This window comes from Zootoca vivipara, chromosome 8 (assembly GCF_965207765.1).
Source record: "Zootoca vivipara chromosome 8, rZooViv2.hap1.1, whole genome shotgun sequence".
In the NCBI taxonomy this organism is placed as follows: domain Eukaryota; kingdom Metazoa; phylum Chordata; class Lepidosauria; order Squamata; family Lacertidae; genus Zootoca; species Zootoca vivipara.
The window spans coordinates 81,992,634-82,017,390 of record NC_142591.1 but is presented as its reverse complement, the minus strand read 5'-3'; the positions used below and the strand labels follow the sequence as shown (position 1 = coordinate 82,017,390).

General features: G+C 46.7%; 3 protein-coding genes across 30 annotated transcripts in view; 2 read left to right on the top strand and 1 right to left on the bottom strand.

Moving 5' to 3' along the window:
- Positions 1 to 5,321, top strand: part of PTK2 (protein tyrosine kinase 2) — a 198,223-nt gene extending 192,902 nt beyond the window's left edge. For all 27 annotated transcript variants that reach the window (XM_088676031.1, XM_088676035.1, XM_088676036.1 and 24 more), the window contains 3 exons: positions 2,650 to 2,805; positions 3,275 to 3,355; positions 4,284 to 5,321. In XM_088676031.1, the coding sequence (XP_088532157.1) occupies positions 2,650 to 2,805; positions 3,275 to 3,355; positions 4,284 to 4,496 (450 nt within the window). In that variant the 3' untranslated portion in view covers positions 4,497 to 5,321. The remainder of the gene's footprint in view (positions 1 to 2,649; positions 2,806 to 3,274; positions 3,356 to 4,283) is intronic.
- A 1,119-nt stretch (positions 5,322 to 6,440) lies between these two features.
- RPLP1 (ribosomal protein lateral stalk subunit P1) lies at positions 6,441 to 11,203 on the bottom strand. Its single transcript, XM_035125353.3, has 4 exons — positions 11,033 to 11,203; positions 7,787 to 7,861; positions 7,314 to 7,428; positions 6,441 to 6,567 (listed from the first exon to the last, which is right to left on the bottom strand). Exons 1-4 carry the CDS (start codon positions 11,102 to 11,104, stop codon positions 6,488 to 6,490), a joined length of 342 nt encoding a protein of 113 aa, XP_034981244.1. The 5' UTR covers positions 11,105 to 11,203; the 3' UTR covers positions 6,441 to 6,487.
- A 4,521-nt stretch (positions 11,204 to 15,724) lies between these two features.
- The window catches only part of AGO2 (argonaute RISC catalytic component 2), a 34,897-nt gene continuing 25,864 nt past the window's right edge, over positions 15,725 to 24,757 (top strand). The window contains exon 1 of one of the 2 annotated variants that reach the window (XM_035125349.3): positions 15,725 to 16,093. In XM_035125349.3, coding sequence (XP_034981240.1) covers positions 16,051 to 16,093 — 43 coding nt within the window. In that variant the 5' untranslated portion in view covers positions 15,725 to 16,050. The remainder of the gene's footprint in view (positions 16,094 to 24,757) is intronic. The other variant, XM_035125350.3, reaches the window with a different exon arrangement.

Sequence of the window (24,757 nt, the reverse complement as noted above, 5' to 3'; positions counted from 1 at the left end):
CAAATAGCCCCACATAGAGTGCACTGCAATCCTAGTCTTGAGGATACCAGTACAGAATACTATCCCTGTCCACAAACGTCTGTGGTTGCCATAACACCAATAGCTGGCAAAAGGCACTCCTAGCCACTGAGGCTACCTGAGCTTCCAATGACAAATATGGTTCCAGGCTGCTCTTATGCAGGCATTTCCTACCCCCCCCCCCAAGGATGGGAAAAACCTTCAGCTGTGAGGTGCTTCCTCGCCCCCGCCCCCACAGCCTGCCCAGTGAGAGGGGGAAGGTGGCTGCCTTCCTGTCAGGTGTAGGAGAGGAGCAGGCAAGCAAGCTCCTTTCTCATCCAGTCACATGCAGGTAATTCTCTTACCTGTCCCTTGCTCCTGCCCACTCTGCTGCACCTTTGGGAAAAGAGTATCCCACATCCTCCCATTTCAGAACCAGGCACAGGAAGGGGGAAGTGGAAGCAACAGGGGGGCTGATTTTGCTGCTGTGCTACAGACTCGTGCATGTACACCATGAAGCGAACTCAAGCAGTGTTTGCCGTTCCAACTGTGCCCGCAGCACGATGTGTCCTCTCGGATGACTGTTTGCCTTAGCCTTAAAAGGAGGGGGATGTGTAGCCTTTTCACACTGTAACGTCTGGAACTTCTCAGGCTCCTGGAGTGCACAGCTTTTCACTTTTGACAGCTCTTCATATATATTTATGGAAACCATCCCTTAATAAAAAGTATCAAGGGGGTGGCGCACAAACACAGTAGGCAAGGGGGTATTCTGACCAAACCCTGACTTAAGACCCGTGAACAGCATAGGAAGCTGCCTCACCCACTTAAACTGTCATGCGCTTCGTCAGCCTCACCCATCACTGGCTTACCTCCCTGGCTGTGGCTCTCAAAGCTGTTCAAGAGGGTAGAGGACAATGCCAGGGATTGAGCTGGGGGTCTTGTGCCTGCAAAGGATGTGCTCTACCCCTGTGGAACTTGGAGGGGGTTCTCCTTTCTCCTGCAGCCCCCATTCTCCTCCCAAATCTGCTCCAGAGGATTCCCCAACACTCTAGAAGATTTCTTTTTGGGGGGGTGAGTGTGGGGAGCAGCAGGGTGGAGAAGAGAAAGGTGGAGATGTCTTGCATGAGCGAGAGTCTTCTCCACTCACGCACCATCTCCATGGAACACAAACCTTTGTACATTTCCAGGAAATCTAGTTGATTTGGTGCATCTGTAACAATTCCACCCCCATGATTTGATTTCACATCTCGCACATCTCCCTGAATATCATTTACATGCCTACTCTCACTGGATGCACATGCAGCAAAAGAATGAACACAGAAAAATCCAATTGTCAAAATACCTTGTTACCCTGAGGAGTTCGCAGTAGGGAATCTCCTGCACACAGAGATGTAGCAAAAGACTAGACCTAAAGGATGTTAAGAGGTGGAAATATTTAAGCTGAGCATTAGGCATCATACATGCCATCAGAAGCATAAAGCAGGGTGGTGTAAATTAACCTTCCATAAGGTTACACCAGATACAAACTGTTCAGCAGCAGCAGCAGCGCTATTGCTGGTTGAGCTGACTAAGTTTCCGGCACAAGGAAAACAAACCTTTAAAATAGTGTTTGTTACGTCACCCTTTGGACCAGTTTAACTTACACTGGTTTGACAGGGCACAAGACCAAGCTGACTGGCTTAGTATTCTGCCCGAGTCCCCCTTTTCAGGTCTTACGCCAGCTTAAGGAGCACTGGTCTTTGCTTAACCGCAGGCATCCCCAAACTACGGCCCTCCAGATTTTTTGGACTACAATTCCCATCTTCCCCGACCACTGGTCCTGTTAGCTAGGGATCATGGGAGTTGTAGGCCAAAACATCTGGAGGGCCGCAGTTTGGGGATGCCTGCTCAACCATCTGGGGGAGATAACTGGTTTCTCTCTGGCTGAGTGGGAGAGTTAAGCTGGCATAGCTTGGCTGGGCTCTGGGAATCTTCTAGCTCACCTGGACCCTAACATACCCCTTCCATTCCTTAGTTAACTGAAGTTTGTTGGCTGAACTTTGTTTCCATTGAAATCAGTGTGATTTAAGTCATGCCCAACCTGTCAATGGATGTCAAGATTAAATAATTTACACAGCAGTCCTGCACCCTCTTACCTGCAACTATATACCAATGAACACTATAAAATTTACTTTTAAGTAAGCATATATTGGATTGCACTACAAGACTGGAACCAGCCCAGGAATGACTACAAGGGCTCATAAACTAATTTCAATCCTATAAAATGGATTAAAGTACAGCAAAACAGAGTCTGCAGTTATCAGACTCTTTACTCTGGAATATTTCAATTGAATTTAGGTGATCTGAAGACAATCTAAATATTGAAAGTTATGCAGAGATTCTGTTGGAGAACTGCAACGTGAGAGAAGTGTTCTTACTTGGTTCTCCTCTCTAATTCCATATTGTGGTTCAGCTTCGTTCATATTCCCAGTCTTGGCCACTGAATCTTAGAAACTCTTCAGGGTTTCCATCAGCTTGGCCACTGTTTGAATGTGTATGCTGTGTTTGCAGTTACAGGAAGGAGTCCTCCTGAAGCTGAAACTTAGAAAAGTAGATGAGCGCCATCTGGTGGGGAAGCATGTGGAAGTAAAGCTATCTCCTTTTCCCCTCTAGATTCAGCCACAAGAGATTAGCCCTCCCCCAACAGCCAACTTGGATCGTTCCAATGACAAGGTCTATGAGAATGTCACAGGCCTCGTGAAAGCGGTCATAGAGATGTCCAGCAGAATTCAGCCAGCCCCACCGGAGGAATATGTCCCCATGGTGAAGGTATGATAGTCCTCCATCTACCCGACGAGTGGCCTTATAGTCTTTTAAGATGTGTGGCAGAAGAAAAATGAAGACCAGGATTGGGATATACGGGGTTGTGTGTGCGCGCATTCTCGAGCTCTCCTGCATAGAGAAACTTAAGCATCTGAACCAGTCCTGCGTCTGGTAATGAAAGATTGTATGTGGTTCACTCTCCTTGATGTATGTAGTTTATTAGCATGTAAAGGGAACACAAATGGGACTGTGTGTAAATGACACATGGGTGGAATTTGACCAGGGCATGAAACTCAGGATACTGAAAATCTCTGAATTTGTTATATTTCTAGTCCTTTGGGCTTGGAAGAGAAGCTTGAGAGAGGATGCCTACTGAAATGTCAGGTCCATAGTGGGAATGACTGAGCAGCAATTCCACGGGATGGGAGTGGGATAATTGGTATCTAATTAATCATGCTTTCTTGTCTTTGGCTAGGAGGTTGGCTTGGCACTTCGGACTTTACTGGCTACAGTAGACGAAACCATCCCAGTGCTCCCGACAAGCACCCACAGAGAGGTAGATTATTAAAGCCTTAATTGCTGGATGGCAGGCCTACACTTCAATCACTGCAGTCATTGGTCTGGGTTGAACAGCACAGAGCCTATGGAGCCCCCCATATGCTAGCCTTCCCAATGAATAGAGCCCTTCATATAAAAGTGTAATCAGCAACCAGTTTGGACCCATTAGTGGTAAAGGGGCCTCATATGGCTACTGGGAGGTAGAACTTGGGAGAACAGCATGATGGGGCATGTCCATCGGGACGCAAGGGTAACGGGTGGGAACACGCATTGTTTACCAACAGCAAAAAGTCATTGCCAGGGAAAGTAAGCAAATGGTCTCCCCCTAGTGGCACAGCAATAAAACTGCTAGCACGCTTGCAAAGCTAAGCTCTGAAATCCAGCGACCTAATAAATTCCATTATAGCCCCTGGAAGAAACAGTACAGTGGAACCTTGGTTGCCGAACAATTCAGAACCCGAACGCCGACAACCCGGAAGTGAATGCTTGTTTTTGAACATCTTCCAGAACGGATTAAGTTCAAAAACCGAGATCCCACTGTAGTGAACATGACTATTATTGAGTTTCCACACCTAAGTGACTTACCACCTTTATCTTCCAAACATCTCAAGGTGGTGTACATGGTTCTCCTCCCCATGTCATCCTCACAACCCTGTGAGGTAGGTTAAGCCAAGAGGTGACTGGTCCAAGGTCACCCACAATGGGGATTTGAACCCTGCTCTCCCATCCTAGCCAAACACTCTTTAACCATTACAACACACTGGCTCTGCAGGGACATTGAACATTTCCAACTAAAGGTCCAGTGGTTTTAGGTAAAGGTGAAACTTTCATTGGGAATAGAAGTCCCTCCCACCACCAAGATGAATATTGTAGCACCTTCTGCCTTTTCCTATACCAGGTGTCATCCTGATTCTTCTCTCTTCCAGATTGAGATGGCCCAGAAACTCCTGAACTCTGACCTCGCTGAACTGATTAACAAGATGAAGCTGGCTCAACAATATGTCATGACTAGCCTGCAGCAGGAATACAAAAAGCAGATGCTCACGGCAGCTCATGCTCTGGCTGTGGATGCCAAAAACTTGCTAGATGTTATTGACCAAGCCAGGCTAAAATCGATTGGCCAGTCCAGGCCCCACTAAATGCAGAGGGCAGTTTGCATTGTGCAGTTGGGAGAGCCTTGCTCCCTTAATGGGCAATTAGCCTTCCAGCAGAAATGAGAATTGACCCCTCCTGGTCCTGGATTTCCAGTAATTCCCATGCTGCTTAACAAAATGACGCCTGTTGGTTCTTCTATCTTCAAGCATCTCCCCCCCCCCCAATTGACAATGCCAGGAAGTCTGAGATTGAAAACGTGTCAATTTTCACAAACTGCATCTGCACAGAATCAGTGGACATAAATTTGAAATTTTCACATTATGTGGAATGTGAATCTCTTCATTTGCCAAGGGTTTTTTTTTAAAGAAAAAGAAACAAGTCAAAGACTTTCCAAGGTGCAGAACTGAGCAAAGGTATTGTGAAGAATTCTGGGAAACCTCAGGGCTGAGAATTCTTGCCCACAATATGCGAACTGTCCAGACTGGAATACTTTTTTTTTATTGGAACACTTATAGCCGCAAAATGCTAATCACAATTTACAGAGAAAGATTAAAAAGCTATATTTTCAAAGCGCCTGTCATTTCAAAACAGAAAGTCTTCTTCATCCGTTTGTTTCCCTCCCCTTCCATGTGGACATGTGAAGCATTGGATTGGATAGTAGTTGTAGACCACCAACAGAGAACTTGTCTTTTTCACCAGAATAACATGCCAGTTTTTTGTAGCAGTTGTTTTCCTCGGAAGCAAAAACAAGCTGCTTTGTACCAGAGCAACTCAAAGCTGAATTTAGAAGAAAATGTTATGTAACCATACATGTTCCCCATTTTTATATAATTTATAAAAAAGATTAAAGCCATGATGAATATTTTAAACCTGCCATTGGTGTGCCTGATTAAGGGATTATAATGAAAGAATGCATTTTTCATACGCGTTTCCCTTTCCCCTAAGGAAACTAGACACACCACCATTTAAAAATAGAACAAGGGCAAATGTGATGTAATTGTTTCTTGACAACTTAGTACAGAATTCTCTTCCTAATTTGTTTCAGTCTCTCTACTCCTCTGTAATGGTAGGTCATCTTGTGCTTATGTGGTATCAAACAGAATCCTCTCTGGAACACATTTAGGGGGATATCCCTCAAAAATGCCTCCTTTCAAAGTTCCTCCCTATACAAAGTATATAGGAATATGAATAGCTTCAGTGCACATTTTTTGGATTGTCTGGGATGGGGGTAGACACGCTTGGCATGAACGTCATTGTTAAGGGATTTTGAACTGTTAGGATGTTGAGGACTAGGGTCTAAAAGGCCTATAATCCTTGCCATTCTACATCACCTTATTGCTTTCACCTACCGGCAGTTCTTTCCTTTACAGGTTGGGGTGGGGAACCTCCAGTCCATGAAACAAAACATGGCACCATCAGGCAGGCCCCACCATCGTACATCAGGAGTGGTGAATGTGATGGGGAGATCTGATCATGACTTCAACATGCATGCCAATTCTTGTTCAATGAAGAAAGGGGGGGGTAAATTTAAACCCTTCTGCAGCAGATGCAACAAAACATGTCTCTCCTGTATTGGTCTCTATAGCCACAGCAGGCACTAACTCTCCCAACAGTTTGACTTCACCCCTGAAGGCGCACTCCTCCATTGTTTGCAGAGGTGAGGAAGATTCACTACCTCTGCTGTCGAGAAACAATTTATAAAACCATCAAATTTCCCAGGATGTAAACAGGAACTATCTAGTCTAATACACAGGAATAATGGTTGCTCACAGATGAATGTTTCCCAAGAGCCACTCAGAGGCATTTCACCTCTGAATGCCGCCTGTTGGTAACTGCTGGTGGGCAGAGGTCTGTTGCATTCATGTGCAGCTTTCAGGCTTTCCACAGGCACCTGGTTGGCCACTGGTGTGCAGGATGCTGGCCAAGAAGGACCATTGGCCAAATCTAGCAGACACACCTCATGTATTACCAGAACAAACGAGATTCCATTTACATGCTTTTGTATCTTTATTAGCAAAGAGTACAAAAAGTTTGCTTAGTCAAAGAGACCAAAGCCCATGTCATCATCGGATTCTTCTGACTCTTCTTTCTTTTCTTCCTCTTTCTTCTCCTCAGCTGCAAAATTAATATTGATTAGAATACAGCAATCTCAATCCACCTTAACTTATTAACACCCATTAAGCTGTTTTAGCATGCACATTGGATGACACTGTCGCAGACCCGAAGCTGTAGAACACCCTCACCAGAAGTGTGTGACACCTCCATTGGTTTTAGATAATGCTGAACCGCTTTGCACTGCCTTTTGATCCCTGAGGTATATCAAGGACCAAACTTGTTAGGTGCAGATTATCACCACAAAGAGGGGAAAAAAGAGACATTTATAGGACAGCCTCTAGCATGACTTATTTGATAGTCCCTTTGTGGGAAAAACTGCATCCCACTTAAATGGATCTAGGTAAGGGTAAAGGGACCCCCGACCGTTAGGTCCAGTCACAGACGACTCTGGGGTTGTGGCGCTCATCTCGCTTTACTGGCCGAGAAAGCTGGAGTTTGTCCACAGACAGCTTCCGGGTCATGTGGCCAGCATGACTAAGGTGCTTCTGGTGAACCAGAGCAGCACACAGAAACACCGTTTACCTTTCCGCCGGAGCGGTACCTATCTATCTACTTGCACTTGATGCGCTTTCAAACTGCTAGGTGGGCAGGAGCTGGGCGGAGCAACAGGAGCTCACCCCATTGCGGGGAGTCAAACTGCCAACCTTCTGATCGGCAAGCCCTAGGCTCTGTGGTTTAGACCACGGTTCCACCCGTGTCCTAAATGGATCTAAGGACCTCCTAAATAAGGAAATAATTGCACTTACCAGGAGCAGCAGCACCAGCAGGTGCCCCTCCACCAGCAGGGGCTGAAGCCGCTGGAGCACCACCACCAACTCCTACATTACAGATGAGGCTTCCAATGTCAATGTTGGCCAAGGCCTAGTGAGAATAAACAAGCTACTAAAAACGGGAGCATATCAATGTGAGTGACAACCACCCATCATACAGCACAAACATAGAATCAGTTACTGCTCTTGAAGTGCTAAGAGTTGTTGTAGAAAAATCAGAACTGCTGTCCCCAGAATACATAAATCTGCCAGCTAAGCACCGAATGTAGATACTTATCCTACATGGCCCTCTAGATAGTGGATTTCCATCAGCCCCAGCCTGCAAGGCCCTTGGTAAGGCATGATGGGAGTTGTTATCCAACAACATCCTAAAGGCAGCAGGCTGAGGAGACTAGAATATATTCTGTCCATAAATTTCTACTGGGTGACTTGTTCCTCATTAGTCTTACCTTTGCAAATAGTCCAGGCCAGAAAGGTTCAACATTCACTCCAGCTGCTTTGATTAGGGCATTGATTTTGTCCTCCTAAACAAAGTGTTAAGAAAATTATTAAAGAAATGAGGTCACAGATCATACTCCACCCCTACCCCCCAAACACACTTACTCATACATACAAACCCACCACCATTGACAATTTAATTATCAAAATTAAACTCCTATCCCCTTACACAAAGAAAACATAACATAAAAATAAGACTTCCTTTATCTTGTAAATGGCATCATTTACTTCTTGTATACTGTTTATATGTGATTATTACATTTTTCCTAATTATGACTTTAAAAACTGCAGTCTTCTGTAGAAATTAATTGAAACAAGTCCAGGTGTATATTTTGGGGCACTGTTTGGTAAAGTATTCTCTGCATTTTCCCCATTGTTTTTGAAATTCTTGTCTAGCTTGTCCCCTAATTGTCTCTGTTAATCTAGTCAAACACATTTATATGCCTCCACCATCAAATCAGAAGGCATTAGTTGGTGCATAGTATTTGTGCCATCCCCTATCTGAATAATTTGAAATTAACATTTCAAAATAGTCTGTAGTACTCCCTACCTTCTTATTTGAGTTCACTTAATATGCGTATAAATTCCAAGGAGGAAAGTGGAAGCCCACAGGTTCCTGGCAGAGAATGACAACCTCATTGCTAGGTTGAACTTAGGTTAGTAAATATATATGTATATGTATAGGCTAGTAACTTTCGTGGCAAGAAGGGTTTGGATTTGATATCCCGCTTTATCACTACCCAAAGGAGTCTCAAAGCGGCTAACATTCTCCTTTCCCTTCCTCCCCCACAACAGACACCCTGTGAGGTGAGTGGGGCTGAGAGACTTCAAAGAAGTGTGACTAGCCCAAGGCCACCCAGCAGCTGCATGTGGAGGAGCGGGGAATAGAACCCGGTTTACCAGATTACAAGTCTACCGCTCTTAACCACTATACCACACTGAGAAAGTACTTGAGTCATTTCTAATACCAGCAGAATCCTGATTTCTAGTATCAGCAGATTCAGCTAGAAAATAAAAAAGTGAAACCCAGCTTCTCAAGCTGAGCTAGCCATACATTTGGGTTGATATGCAATTCAGGGTTTTATGTGTACATTGGTATCAGAGTAATTCAAATACAGTGGTACCTCTACTTGCGAATTTAATGCGTTCCAAACGCACATTTGTAAGTCGAAAAAAAATTGTAAGTCGAATCCCATAGGAATGCATTGGGAGAAAAAATTCGTAAGTAGAAGCAACCCTATCTAAAAATTCGTAAGTAGAAAAAATCCTATCTAAACCACATCCAAGATGGCGGACGGAGCTCCATTCGTAAGTAGAGGTACCACTGTATGTGGGCTTAAAAACAATTTGTGTATGCATATATCTGCATACAGTAAGTAAAGCCCTACTTCAAGTTAATGTAGGGTTGATGGCAATGGAACAGAGTTAATTGCACAAATCTTGTCAAATGTGCTTGACAGATGACTCTACACAAGCTACTGAGTTAGACCTTTGGGTCATTTAGGAGGAGGAGTTTGGATTTTATATCCTGCTTTATCACTACCCTAAGGAGTCTCGGAGCGACTAACAATCTCCTTTCCCTCCCCCCCCCCCCACAACAAACACTCTGTGAGGTGAGTGGGGCTGAGAGATTTCAAAGAAGTGTGACTATCCCAAGGTCATCCAGCAGCTGCATGTGGAGGAGCGGAGACGCGAACCCAGTTCCCCAGATTAGGAGTCTACCGCTCTTAACCACTCTTAACCAAGACATACAATGCTGCTAAAGGAATCACCCTGACACTGGTAGGGTTGTTAAAATTAGTTTCCTAATTGAGCCTTACCACCCTGTTTAAGAGAAACAGCGTGTTTATTTTCCCATTTCTACATGCTGAGCTTGGAGATCCTCTGCATACACCTTATACCGCACCATCCATATCCAGTACATGCTGCATGTAGCTGACAGGAAGATGTAGTCTGAAACATCTGAAGGGCTCCAGGTTGGTGCAGACTGCCTTAAAAGACAGCGTAGGCTGAAGGGCCTAAACATTACATTTATAGATCCTAAAATGATATTCCTCCCCACCCACCTTCTGATAGTCTCCTAGCTTTGAGATAGGTAGCCAATTTACTGCCCTTCACATGATGTGAAGATCCAACCTGCATCATCCTTGACGGACTGCCCCTATTCTGCAGTTGTGTGGAATCAAGCAAAACACAGGGTGAAAGCTAAACTGCTATAAGCAGCCAGCATCCTAAGGTCAGAAGAGCCCTTCTGGATGAGGCCAAAGACCCGTCTAGTCCATCATCCTGTCCTCATGACAGCCAGCCGGGTGCCTGCAAGAACACGCAGGGCAACAGTGCTCTCTCCACCTGCAACTCCTATCAGTTGGTATTCAGAAGCATACTACTTCCCCAAAGAGGAGGAATAACACAGCCACTGTGCCTAGTAGCCATTGCTAGCCCAGCTTCCCACCAATTTGCCTAATCCCCCTTCTTAAGTCAGAGCTGTTTGTGGCTGTCACTACATGGGGTAAGGGGTGAAGAGGAATCACAGAACTGTAGCATTGAAAGCTATCCCAAGGGTCATAGACTCCAACCTCCAGTGTTGCAGAAATCGCAGCTAAGGAACCCCCGACCTATGGCCCCCAACCGCTGCTTAAAAACCTCCAAGGAAGGAGAGGCCACCAGGTGTAGAAGCTTCCTACTCCTTTGCTTCTCTTTTCTGGCGAGGGCAGGATATAACCTCAACATGGCGGCCTCGCTGGGCCACCCTTGCTCTCCCCAGGGGGAACATCGGTGGTGACATTTTCGCACGGAGTTACGAAATGCTCTCCCCCAGGGAGATCAGCAATTTTAGGCGCCAAGAGAAAACGTTCGTTTTCCACCAGGCCTTTGCCTAACATCCTATCCAATTTTAAATTTTATTGATTTTTTGGGGGGCATTGTTTTGACTGTGCGCATTGTGGTTTTATGCTGTTAATCGAAAGGCAACATACGGATCAAGTAAATAAAACTAGCAGCGGACTTTGGTGGATGAACTTAGTCAAACAAGTGGCCAGTCAGAAGGGACACTTGAACCAGCGTGGTTGGGCCAGGCCTGCTCTCTCTTCTGCCCCTTTAGCCCCTCTTCCCGAGTGGCCGTTTTCCCTCCACGTGCCACGATGTTCCGGCGCATGCGCCCTGAGCCTCTCCGCGCGCGGCCTCCCCCTTTCCCTCACCGTGACGGTGACTTCGTCGTCGTGCAGAATGAGGGCGGAGTAGATGCAGGCGAGCTCGGAGACGGAGGCCATGGCGGGTAGTCGGGGGTCGGTGCGCGGTGCTAGTCGCCGGCTGGGAAATCGGCCTTAGCTTCTACCGAAGGACACAGCACCTTGCGCGCCTCGCTGAGGGAGCTTGGAAAAAGGGAAGGCCTCTCGCGGCCGACGGAGCTTATAAAGACTGCCCCAGCCAATCCCGGCTCGCTCGCGGTGGGATACTGTGGCCAATAGCGGAGAGCGTGGCGGACGAAGAGCCAATCGCGTTGCGGCGGGGCGGAAGGGGGAGGTCAGATTCGCGCGAGAACACAAAGACCAATCGTGGCGACGGATACTCCTCGATTGGCGGAGGACGCGAGGAGTCGAAGAGGGCGAACGCCAATCAGCGAAGCGGTTGTTGCTTCCTTGTGTCGACGCCATCTGGGGCCAAGAGGCTCCATGGGTAATGTCTAGGCGTCAGAAAATAGTAGAGTAACCCATCCCACGTTCTGAAAAGAGAGATTCTTGTTACATACTGGAAGCCATATTAAAATCCTGGGGCAAATGTAGGCGCCAGAAAACAATTATACGAGGGAAGGCGAGTCTGCAGCCTTCCAGATGTTCCACCCGCCCTTGCCAGGAAAAATCCTGAGAACCCTTATTTATAAAAAGTTACTGGGAATTGTAGCTCTGTGATGTGTGAACCGCGGCTCCCAGGAATATTGGAGGAGTGTGCTTTTTAGCATGTCTCTGGTGGCGCTGTGGTAAACCACTGAGCCTCTTTGGCCTTGCCGATCGGGGGTTCGAATCCCCACGACGGGGTGAGCTCCCGTTTTTCGGTCCCTGCCCCTGCCCACCTAGCAGTTCGAAAGCACGGCAAAGTGCAAGTAGATAGGTACCGCTACAGCTGGAAGGTAAACAGCGTTTCCGTGCTATGCTCTAGATTCGCTAGAAGCGGCTTATCCGTAGTTATGCTGGCCACATGACCCGGAAGCTGTACGTCGGCTCCCTTGGCCAGTAAAGCGAGATGAGCGCTGCAACTCCAGAGTCGTCCGCGACTGGACCTAAAGGTCAAGGGTCCCTTTACCTTTATGCTTTTTATTATGTACTATTTTATTCTGTATTTTTGTGCTGTGGACCACCCTGAGATATTCGGATGAAGGGCGGTGTGTAAATTTAATAAATAGTAATAAGATGCCCCCAACATTGAAAGCCTTGTTATCACTTCATTTAGCCGGCCTAAGGAGAGTCCCTGAATTACTCTGACGCTTTGCTGATGATGTCAAGGAGGCGATGGGGGGGAATCCCCGAACTACTATCCACGCCGCCGCCTTTCTTGCTTGGAAGAACAGTACAGTATCGGAACATCAAACCAACCAATGTGTGTTCCTGTTTAGCGCCTGCTCAGTGCCTCCTTTGAGTCACCCACGCAAGCGGAGCCGCTTCCAGCAACAAAGATGACTACCGGAAGTCGAAGGAGAGAGGCTGTTCCGTGAACCGCTCCGAACCCCGCCGCTACCTCTCAAACGCCTTGTGCGCATGTCACATGAGGCTGGAAACTCTTTAAGCCTCGGTTGTTGCTCCGTTGCTAGGCGGCGTGGGAGCCAGCCAATAGCGGAGGAGGAAGGGGGCGGGCAGCTGTTTTTTAAACTCTTAGAGGGGCCCCATTCAAGTCCTGGGTTCATTTAAGTAAGCAAGAGCGGCCAAACTCCACCCCCCTCCCGCCCCGCCCCCCCACATATACCGCTGCCCCCCCCCCCAACCCGATCACTGCTGCTTCGCTCAAGCCTTTGTCTCTTTCATTTTTTCCTGCCTGGCAGAAATACAGGCAAAGTTGACTGACCCTTTGGCGCCACTGCTAAGAGGGCTACCTTAGCAAAGCGCACCAATGCTCAGAGATCATTCTCTGCCCAGCATTGGGCTAAGGGGAAGGAAAATGGGACAAGGAGGGAGGGACGACAAAAATCTGATTTTTCGAGGGCTAATTGGAAGGAGGGGAATAATTTGGGTATGTGACCACCCCACATCCCAATATCTTCTTTGTGGGAATTTCCCCTGCTAGGACTTAAATTAAGTTTTCCCAGATCCTAGGGTCGAGTACAGTATATCTCTCTGAGGGTATCAGGGGTTCCCAAATACTCTCATCACCCATAACAAACTATAATTCCCAGGATTCATTGGAGGCAAGCCATGACAGTTTAAAGTGGTATCATAGTGCTTTAAATGTGTAATAAAGACAGGGCCTAAGACAAAACGCACAAGCCATGCCTCATTACAGGATATGTCTGACATGGCTGGAGGATGGAGTGGTGGCAGCTGGGTGGAGGTGTCCTCAGTCATTCCACTTGCTTTCAAAGTTCTCTTGGCCTGCCTCTCTTCCAGTCAAGGAACTGGGCCCAAACAGCATGGCTTGTTGGGTTCTCTTCAGCTAGGGCTTTGAGACTGCTCCCACACATGTGCGGGTTTCTGGCCTGGGTTCAATGCAGTTGCTGTGCTCACCAAGCCAGCAACCGAAGCTCCAGCCAGCAAGACTAGGGGGCTGTGACTGGGTTGTCAACTTTGCACCTTTGCAGTTTAATGTCTCTGAAAGGTCACAGCAACTTGCTGCCTTCTTGTTGTTTAGTCGTTTAGTCGTGTCCGACTCTTCGTGACCCAATGCTGCCTTCTAGACCTTAGTAACACTTCGAGGCTAGTAGGTATAGTGACAGCCTCATTATGCCACAACCTTGTTGCCCCAGCCTCAGAAGTGGCATGCAAAAGGTCCTGGGTTCAGTCTCCACTAGCATTTTCAAGTAGAGCAGCTGACAGAAGAGGCAATACTGAGATCGACAGACTAATGATCTGATTCAGTACAAGGCAGCTTACAATGTTTGTTATACATACTGCAAATAAGGCAGAAAACATAATTGTCCTAGGTTCTGTTAAAAATAGCTCACATTTACCTCACCAGCACATTGGCTTCCCTGTGTGTGCCTATGTATGGGCACTAGAGATATTTTGCATTTATTTGGGCATAGTTTCTAGAAATTCTGAGAATGATAAAATGTGGGTTGAATGAGGTAAACTGTTAGGTGGATTTGTAGCTGGTTAACTGACCAAACCTAAAGAATATTCATTATTGGTTTCTTATCATCCTGGGGGGAAAGTGACAAGTGGGGTGCTGCAGGGTTCTGTCCTGGGTTGTTCAACATCTTTGTAAATGACTTGGATGAAGGAATCGAGGGAATGATTATCAAATTTGCAGATGACACCAAACTGGGAAAGGTACCTAATGGCACAGAAGACAGAATCAGAATACAAAATGACTTTAACAGATTGGAGAATTGGGCCCAAGCTAACAATATTAATTTCAATAGGGACAAATGTAAGGTCCTGCACTTAGGCAGGAATAAATAAAGCTTAAAGCTTAACATGAGTCAACAGTGTGATGCAGCCGCAAAAAAGCTAATGCATCAACAGAAGTATAATGTTCAGATCAAGAGAAGTAACAGTCCCACTCTATTCTGGCAGAGAGGTCAGAATCGCGCCAGAACACAAAGACCAATTGTTAGGAATAACCCAACATTACAAAGAGTTCACTTGGTGGAAAGAGACAGTAACATAGGTATGAGATGATCTTCTTGGGGTGAAGACATTCTTTAATAGAGGACAATACCACTGAAAAGACTCAGAAACAGGTGCCCCAAAATAGTATTTTGTAAATGGGCATAGTTGGATTGGATTGTAATATCAGCCTTCAAATATCACCCATCATCACCATCATTTGACATTTATCACCAGCAACAACTTTTTTTCTCTTCAACATCTTCGTTTCTTTAACTTCCAGCAAGAGCTTGTGTAATGTCTGAAAACTAGCTTACTATACAGTGGCTTTCTGGATGTGACATTGCTGAACTGTTGCCATTTAGGATCTCTCCCCACCCTCAAGAAAGAGACTCGAGTTCCAGTTGGTTGTCTAAGGGGTGCTGTTTGTGTGGCGGGAAGGTTCAAGGACAATCAATATTATATTTTGGGAATGCTCTTAAGTAGCCGCATCGTTTTATATTTTCTGGATATCTCGTGGTCCTATTACAAAGCAGTGGTGTTTTATGTCCTATATCAAGCATTGCTGTGTGTCGCTCCTTTCCGTTTTACTTTCTTGTCAATGATAAAAATTGCCGTGGCGCGAGCACATTTTTATTCCGAAAGCGTGGTAGCCCAGAGGGGGGTGGGGAAGTTTGAGAACCATTGAGCTGGAGCCTCTGTGGGGCTTTTTGACCGTCTTTGTCGAACCCGAAACTGTAATGTATATAGCGTGAGGTGATTTTAAAAAGTACGCGCGCGCACACACAAAAAACCCCCTCCTCTCATACACTCTTCTTGTTTCTCGCTTCAAAAACATTCCAGCGCCTGTTCTTCTTGGAAAAAAAAAGATTTTGGCTTGTGTGTGGTGTTGTTTTTTAAGTTAAAAAGTGCTACGTGAGGCGGCGGGGCACACGGTGCGACGGGGGCATTTGAGGCAACGGGGCCGCCACCGCCGCTGCGTGAGGGGAGGAAACGAAAGCCGGGAGCGGAGGAGGGCCGGCGCCTGACGGGGCGGAGCGTCTGGCTTCACCGCCGCGGCCTCCTCCTTCCCCCCCCCTCGTCCGCGGCCCCCGCCGGCTCCGCCCTCCGCCGCGGCCTCCGCCGGCTCCTCCTCCCGGGCCCTGCCCGCCTCGCCTCAGCTCGGCTCCCTCCGCCCTCAGCAAAGCAACCATCATCGTGCCTGGCGCCGGAGTTTGGCGGGGGGGCCTCGGCAGCGGAGCTCCAGCCGACGAGGGAGGAGGAGGAGGAGAAGGAAGAAGAGGAGGAGGAGAAGGCGGGCTTTATTTTTATTTCATTATCGTCACCATTATTATTACTGTTATTATTATTTTCCCTGCCGCCTCGCCTCCCCCCTCCCCGCCCGCCGCCGCCGCCGCCGCTCTCCTCATAGAAGAAGAAGAAGAAAAGGGCGCCACGCCGCCCGCCCGAGGGCCGCCGCCATGTACACGGCGGGGGGAGCGGCCCCCGTCGCCGCGGGACCCGGTGAGTGAGCTGCTGCTGCTGCTTCTATCCCCCAAACCCCGTCAGTTCCACGAGGGATCGGAGAGAAATGCCGCGCTTCTCCCCCCCCCGGCACCCCCCCCAAATTAAATGGGTGGGCAGCGCTAAGGCGGGAACCGGGTTTGTGAGGAGAAAGAGAGAGGAGAAGGCAGCAGCGAAGGAGCCGCACGAGGCGCCGCCAACGGTCTCTCGGGAGGGAGGGGGAGGGAGGGAGGGAGGGAGGTGCGCGCGCTCCCTCTCTCTCGCGGCCGGGCTCTGTGAGGGGGCGCTCGGTACGTTTCCCTCAGCGCGGCCGCCGCCGGCGGCGGTCTTGCCTCAGCCGCCCGGCCTCCCTCCCTCGCTGCCGGCTCTCCTCCTCCTCCGCCAGCTGCCTGGGCGAGACCCGGAAAGAGGAGGAGGGCGCCAGCGGGAGGGTGTCGGTTGCGGCGGGTCGAGGCAGAAGAGTTTTTTTTTTAAAGGCTCCTCTTGCCCGCTTTTTTTACCTCAGCTGTGGAGTGGGGGGGGGAAAGGGGGCGAAGGAGGCGCTGCGCTTCCTGAGGCCCCTTAAAAAAAAGGTAATAAAAACCACTTGCACACAGACTTGCAGTTTGCCCCCCCCCGTTTTTCCCGCAATTGATTTTTTAAAGTGAAAAACACACAAGCACGCACAACCCCTCCCCCATAGACTGGTTTGCGAGGCCGAGTTGCGGGAGAGGGGTGGGCAGCCTTGTCGCGACAGCGCAGCCTGAGAGACCCCCTGGTGGGGGGGGGCGTGTTGGGTGGCCGCGAAACATCAGGGCCCCTGGCTGCGCGAAGGGGGTGGGTTTACAAAACAGAGGTAAAGATAAAATGTGGAGCTGAAGAGCCAGGTACATCACCTTGGGTGCTTGAAGGAAAGGCAGGATATAAATATAATGCATAAATATCTGTAAGCAAGGAAGAATGGCCCAAGGTTGGTCAGCTGCATGCCTGAGTGGGGATTTGAACCTGTGTCTCCCTAGCACATCACACTAACCCAAATGCATATATGCATTTGCACACACACCTTTAACAGTCAGTCTCTCTCTCTCTCTCTTTCTGTGTGTGTGTGTGTGTGTGTGTGTGCGCGCACATACACAAAAAGATACATTTACAATGTATATAGTGATACACACACACACACACACACACATATTCCCACAAGTACAGTATCTTCTTGGTCATTGTGAGAACAGGATGCTGGACTAGATGAGCCACCAACCTGATCCAGCAAGGCTCTTCTTATGCTTCTTATATATACAGTATATGTATAAATAGAATCATAGAATCGTAGACTTGCAAGGGACCCCAGGCATTTTATTAGCCCAATAAAATGTGGGCATTATATATATCTGATGCTGCATACACATACAAAAATAAAAATGAGTCTATGCTGGTTCTGTTTTAGCACCAGCGGGCCTCTTGGATGGCAGCTAATGGAGCATAACACTAGTAGTAGATTGAACTCTTTTCATACCCAGCCAGGCAAAGAAACTCCTGCCATCATCTCCCCTACCTAGACCCTCGCTGCCCCATCACCCACCCCATCTTTTTGGCAATGCCAAAACTGCAAACCGGCCGGGGTCCCCCCTACAACAGAGAAAGGCAACCACAACACAGCGAGGGCAGCCACTGCCAAAACACAAAGGAGGCAGCGATACAACACACACACACACACACACACAGGAGCCCCCTTTAGTTATTTATCCCTTCTGGACCCAGAACCTGCCAGAATAGGGAGGAAGATACCCCCCTTATGTTAGGGGTCCATTTTTGGTTGTCAGAGTGACCTAACAGTTTATGTGCCCCTTCTCAAAAAATGGGGCTGCAGTGCAACCCTCAGATAAAGGGAACACTGTGGATGCAGCCTATCTTGATTTCAGCAAGGCCTTTGACTGATATCCAGTCCAGAAGAAGGCAATCAAAATGGTCAAAGGCCTGGAAACGATGCCTTATGAGGAACGGCTTAGGGAGCTGGGTATGTTTAGCTTGGAGAAGTGAAGGTTAAGGGGTGATATGATAGCCACGTTCAAATATATAAAAGGATGTCATATAGAGGAGGGAGAAAGGTTGTTTTCTGCTGCTCCAGAGAAGCGGACACGGAGCAATGGATTCAAACTACAAGAAAGAAGATTCCACCTAAACATTAGGAAGAACTTCCTGACAGTAAGAGCTGTTCGGCAGTGGAATTTGCTGCCAAGGAGTGTGGTGGAGTCTCCCTTCTTTGGAGGTCTTTAAGCAGAGGCTTGACAGGCATAAGTCAAGAACGCTTTGATGGTGTTTCCTGCTTGGCAGGGGGTTGGACTAGATGGCCCTTGTGGTCTCTTCCAACTCTATGATTCTATGATTGAGAACATTTTCACTGCTGGACTGAACTGGAAATACCCCTGCGTACTGATGGGCACTGTAATTACTATACTGTATAATTTGTATGTGTTGTGCAAGTTACATTATGTTGTACACAGGCAATCCAGCATCAAAGTTGAAAAGGTGAAATTAGGGATTTTATTTATTCCTTCTGTACCAAATGTTTGTCTTCTTGAAACAACTGGCCAAAATAAGAATGTATGGAAGTCATAGCTGCCAAGTTTTCCCTTTTCTCGCGAGGAAGCCTATTCAGCATAAGGGAAAATCCCTTAAAATAAGGGATAACTTGGCAGCTATGATGGAAGAGCTGGTAAACTTGTCTGGGAAGTGTGCCACAAGTCTGGTCCAAAAAATAGTGCCACAACAGTGTGCATGTTGCATCCATGCCTTTTGTACTGAACAGAAAGCAAGCATAAAGACAAACAGCTCGGGAGTCTGAAGATGTGCTGCTCCTGGCTATGTTTGCAACAAACTAGCTCCCTTTGCTACAGGTTGACCTCACATGATGTGTTGGATCAATGAAGGGTACTGAGCTCAGTTGCTGTTCAGTTGTTTTCTTGTTTTTATATACTCCATATAGTAAAAAATTAGCAATTTAAACAGTTTCACATCTCTGGTGGCCCTTTAAATATATTACTAGCTAGGGTTTCACAGAGTTTATCCGGTCTAAAATTGCTTTTTGTTTTCTTACTCTCCTTGTTGAATCAGCATACAGTGGTACAGTACCTTGGTTTACAAACTTAATCCGTTCCGGAAGTCCGTTCTTAAACCAAAACCATTCTTAAACCGAGGTGCGCTTTCCCTAATGAGGCCTCCTGCTGCTGGTGCCCTTCCACCGTTTGGCTTCTGTTCTTAGACCGAGGTAGAGTTCGCAAACTGGGACACTACTTCTGGTTTTGCGGAGTTCTTAAACCGAATAATTTGTAAACAGGGCTGTTCTTAAACCGAGGTACCACTGTATTTGAGATGTTCCTGGGTATCTCACTTAAGGCATGTTACCTGGCGTTTCCAGACAGGTAGCATGTTAAAAGTACAATAAGTTGTATTGCATCAGATCAGATCAGATATTTCCCTTCTAATAACTGCTTCTCTTGTGAGGAAGTTGCGTTTTCCTCTGCTCTCAGACCTGATGCTTGTTGCTAGGAAAACATAGCTATTAGTCAGTTCAGGGTGCGTGCTAGCTGTGCCAAGTCTATAATTCTGTGGACACTCCTTGGATGCTGTTGGCACTATTTCTAATGAGGAGTGTGTCTCCCCTCCTGAAATGTGTGTGCTTTTTTGTGAAAATTGTAGAAGTTGCTTTGCTTCTTAGAACATTCTGCAGAGGCTGAGCATGTTTCCGTAGCACCTACCAGTCCATCATGCAAAGTTAAACACTTATCTTGCCCTTTAAAAATAGGTGGCAAACATGAGAAACTACTTTTCTTTTCTGGCAGCAGTTCTTAGCCGCATACCTCCAGCATTGCTGATTTAAAAACATCCAGCTCCCTGCCTCCATTGTGTGTGTGTTGGGGGGTAGGGTGTATTGTACCCAATGTTCAAAACACCCATTGCTCTAGGTACATTTTGCGACAGGGAATTTCATTAGCACGAGCAGTTCCTGAGCCCAGGGTGCAGTACTGCACCTAAGATTTCAGATTAAAACTGCAGAGTGGAAGGAAAAGAGGACCCTTTTCTGCCTCCCCACTACTCTCTGTAGATTGGAGAAGAGACCCTCTTAAGAATATTAGGGTTTGAATATAAGGGTGTGTTTAGTTGTGTGTTCTTGGTTTTGTTTAATTAAAAAAATTAATTTTGAAATAAGCTTAATTTATGCACATGCTGTAGATGCTTGAAATGGTGTGTGTCATATTTTTTCTTCTGTAAAGATTTAAAAGAAATCTGAGAAATGGTTTTCAGTAGTTTACATGCTGAGAGTACATGTATGTACTGTTTAAAAAGTGCACTTTTTACTTCTTTGTGTTGCCTGAATTATAGTTGGAGAGAACTAATAGCTTTTTGTGCCACATTAAAACAATGCAGTACACCCAAATCACATGAAAGAAATATCTCCCAGCATTTCCCCCTAAATTTTCTCCATCAGTACATAGTCTTGGTTCAAATAATTATTTAGGCCGGTGTCTTAGGTCAGGGATGGGTAACTTTTTTTTTTTTACTTAGAAGGGTCCTTGAGCTGTGGGAAGATTCAGTGAGGGGAAGGAGTTGAAGCCAATATTGGGCAGGGCAGGCACTGACAATGTAGCATAGGATGCCACCTTATTCCTTACCTTACACCATGTTGGACCAGTGATGTTCCTAGCTCAGGCATCCCCAAACTGAGGCCCTCCAGATGTTTTGGTCTACAACTCCCATGATCCCTAGCTAATAGGGCCAGTGGTCGGGGAAGATGGGAATTGTAGTCCAAAACATCTGGAGGGCCGAAGTTTGGGGATGCCTGTCCTAGCTCAACGCTGTCAAAATTGACTGGCAGTGGCTCTACAGGATTTCAGACAGGACTCCTACACAGAGATGCTATGCATTGAGCTTGGGACCTTTTGGGTATAAACTGTGTGCTGCACCACTGTATGATAGCTCCACACTCCAGTGGATGGAAGTGGAGCCACATATGGATGGATAGCCCCCCCCCCCCTCAATTCTCTTTCCTTCCATTCCCTCAACCCATTGATGTGTAGTGATAGTTGCATGAGTTGAGAGTCAGGTTCCAGTGTCTCCTAAAGTGTGGCAAAAAGTTACACTTCACCTCAGTTTCCCTTGGGTGCCTTAAAGTGAAGGAAGTTTTCTGCTTTGCTCCTATGACACTTGCTTGTCCCTTTGATTTTCCTTTCCTCCCTTAAGCAAGTGTCACCCAAGAAGAGGAGCCAGCTGTTCTGGTAAAAAAAACAAAGAACATCTCCCTTGTTCCCTTCTGTTCCTCCCTCCCTCCAGCTAGTGCCAGCCAATGGAACATGTAGCCGCCCCACTGCTCTGCATAAAAAGCAATGAACCACTCACAGGTGCCCTCCTGAGGCAGCGAGCTGAATCAGATTAGGCTGTGGGTCAGATCCGGTCCACAGGCGTTCCCTACTCCTAGCTTTGTTGTTTGGTCGTGTCTGACTCTTCGTGACCCCATGGACCATAGCACGCCAGGCACTCCTGTCTTCCACTGCCTCCCACAGCTTGGTCAAACTCATGTTAGTAGCTTCGAGAACACTGTCCAACCATCTCATCCTCTGTCCTCCCCTTCTCCTTGTGCCCTCAATCTTTCCCAACATCAGGGTCTTTTCCATGGAGTCTTCTCTTTTCATGAGGTGGCCAAAGTATTGGAGCCTCAGCTTCAGGATCTGTCCTTCCAGTGAGCACTCAGGGCTGAGTGGAAATTATTCTTATTCTTAATTAAACTTCCATGCCACCTTTCTTCCAAGGATCACAGGGTGGTTTACAATATAACAACACACAAATACACGCCATCGTAACAAAGAAAAACAATAACCCCTACACACACAGGCCATAGATTGTTTAATTTGGCAGAAGCCTGGGAGAAGAGGAATGTTTAAGCCTGGCACCTAAAGATACAGTGGTACCTCGGGTTGTGGACCTGATCCGTTCACGGGTGCCATTCGCACCCAGAAAAGTCCGCAACCCGAGCGGCGCTTTCGCCCATGCGCGAAAGCGCGATAGAGCACTTATGCGCATGCATGAAGTGCACAGAATGCTTCTGTGCATGCGCGCACGGTGAAACCCAGAAGTAAACACTTCTGGGTCTGCTGCATTCATATCATGAAAAAACGAAGGTCAGGTTTTAAAGCTGTAGATCAAGCATTCTTAAACTGCGGCCCTCCAGGTGATTTGGCCTACAACTCCCATGATCCCTAATTAACAGGACCAGTGGTCAGGGATGATGGGAGTTGTAGTCCCAAAACATCTGGAGGGCCGGGTTTGCCTATGCCTGCTTTAGATTAATTGGGTTTTCGGTATTACTTTGTATAATATAAAAAGCTGCATAATATACAAAGTTGTAAGATACTGTAGATAGATAGATCCATTTCCATGTGCATAGATATATTTATACGGTACCACAGTCTTTAACAAAGTTGTGAAGGCAGCTTTCAATGTATTTAATATACAGTAGCTCAGTCATCAGGTTAGTTCCTCACTGTGTTGGGCTTCCTTACTCAGGCAGCTGTTGATTTCTCTTGCAGCTTCTGGCAGCAGATGCAAGAGGCACAGTAAAGGGGGAGTAAAAGGTGTATACAGTCCACTGTCCAGTCCTCAGCTATTCCAGCTGCCACTCTGCTGTTCCAGTCTCTGGGCCATGGCAGGTCTTGGATGAAATGAAAGCAGCCAGATGTTGGAGTCCTACACAGGGTGGGATTTGCTCACCTGGGCTTCTTTTAATGTCACTTGTCACTTCTGGCTCCTGATTGCATGTGGGGAGATGTGTACAAGCTTCTCCCAGGCTTTGGATGTTTCCACTTTTTGATTAATTCATGGAGGCTAATCCCAACAGCTTGTTTTTGTGCTACCCGGTCTAACAAAGACAAAGAGATTACTAAAACACTATCTATTTCTCTCTTAAAATCTTGCAAAGGGTGGGAAAACGAATTGCTAGCCTCAATATTTTTCTAAAAAGCAAGCTGTTCCATGTAGTTAGAATAGATATTTAATTTTTTGATGTATTTATGTAGTTTGAGTACCATCTTTGGAACTAATTCTAGATCCAACCACTTACTCTATTGAATTCAAGTGACTTCAGTTATGTCATGGCTAATCTGTCCCACTTCATTAGGACTGAAGTTTATCTAAACTTAGTTTGAATCCAATCCATATTCTTTTCTGGATGGCAAATGCTAGTTTGAACACGTGTCTGATATAATAATTGTTTGTTTATAGCAGAGGGGATGAACATGTGGCTTTCAGATGTTATTGAGCTCTCAGCCCCAAATAGCCCCAGCCAGCATGACCAGTGGTCAGGAATGATGGGAGTTGTATTCTCAGCAACATCTAGAGAGCCACAGGCCACAGGCTTTCCACCCCTGGTTTATAGAAACAAAAATGGCTGTTGCAATGAATGCTCTTGTTGACATAATATGACATCTGAATGCAGCATTTTCCTGTTGATCGATCCACTTAGATTTATTTGGCGTCTTCTCTCTGTGAAGCTAAAACAAAGCTTGAATAATTTAAGACATTTTAGGCCTAGTTCACACATACAACAGAGGAGGCAATAAAATTGTTGCCACACTGTATTGCTTCAGGCTGCAGGGATGTGTATTGAGAACACCATGGGAAACTAGCAGATTAGGGAGAAGCCTAGGCTAGAACTCCTCTCACTGACATCTAGTTTTCTGTGTATAAATAAATTTTTATATGGAATAAATAAATTTTTATATGGAAAGCTTTAGCTTGGCTGACTCCGTAATATGCAAGTTTTCTTTGAGCAGAAGGAATACAGTATATTTAATTTTCCTGTGGTTTGTACAGCCTTAAAACAAGGCAGCTGCCTTATAGAAAGTCGTATGACAGGTCCATGTACCTCTGTATTGTATACAGATGGCAAGCAGTCCTTCAGAGTTAAGATTGTTGTAGAACAAGCATGTCCAACTCCCAAGAGACTGCGCTCTACTCACACTAAAAAAACAACAACCTGGCAGTGATCTACCCATTGGATTGACCAAGAGCTTTTGGGGGGGGGAGGAAGATCCCCAAATGCACTAGGGGAGCCTTCAGAAACACTGTCACAGTGTGTAGTGGAACTGTTCTAGTTGGGACTGCCTGACAGGGTTCTGATGAACTCATGATAGCAGAAATATGCCCCTTTCACACAGATTTGCTTCAGCTACACATATATTGCTAGAGGTTGCCACAACACCCCCTCCATTCACTCTATTGGACCCAGTGGCACAGTCAGGAATGATGGCAGGTATCTCTTGCATGCTGTGTTGTCTGGGTTCTCTTTCCTCCCCTTCGTTGTGTTCATAAAACAGTGATTGTGAGCAGCATGAACTGCCAAGGGGGTGCCTGGGAGCTGGCAATAGCAGGGTTATTGCTGGCTGTGCCACTGGGGCTGATAAAGCAGGGGGATGTTGCCATACCAACTTGAATGTTGTAAGTGTGGTGAGACAGTGTTGGAGATCTGTTTCCTTTGCTCTAAGTTCATCAGCTTCCTCTGTGGCCTATGAACATTTTTATGGGCACTGTCCCTGATTGGTGGGCACTGGCAGAGTTTCCAGGGATGCCTTGAGAATATCTTTGTGTGGCATGTTGTTATTTGTTGTTTAGTTGTTTAGTCGTGTCCGACTCTTC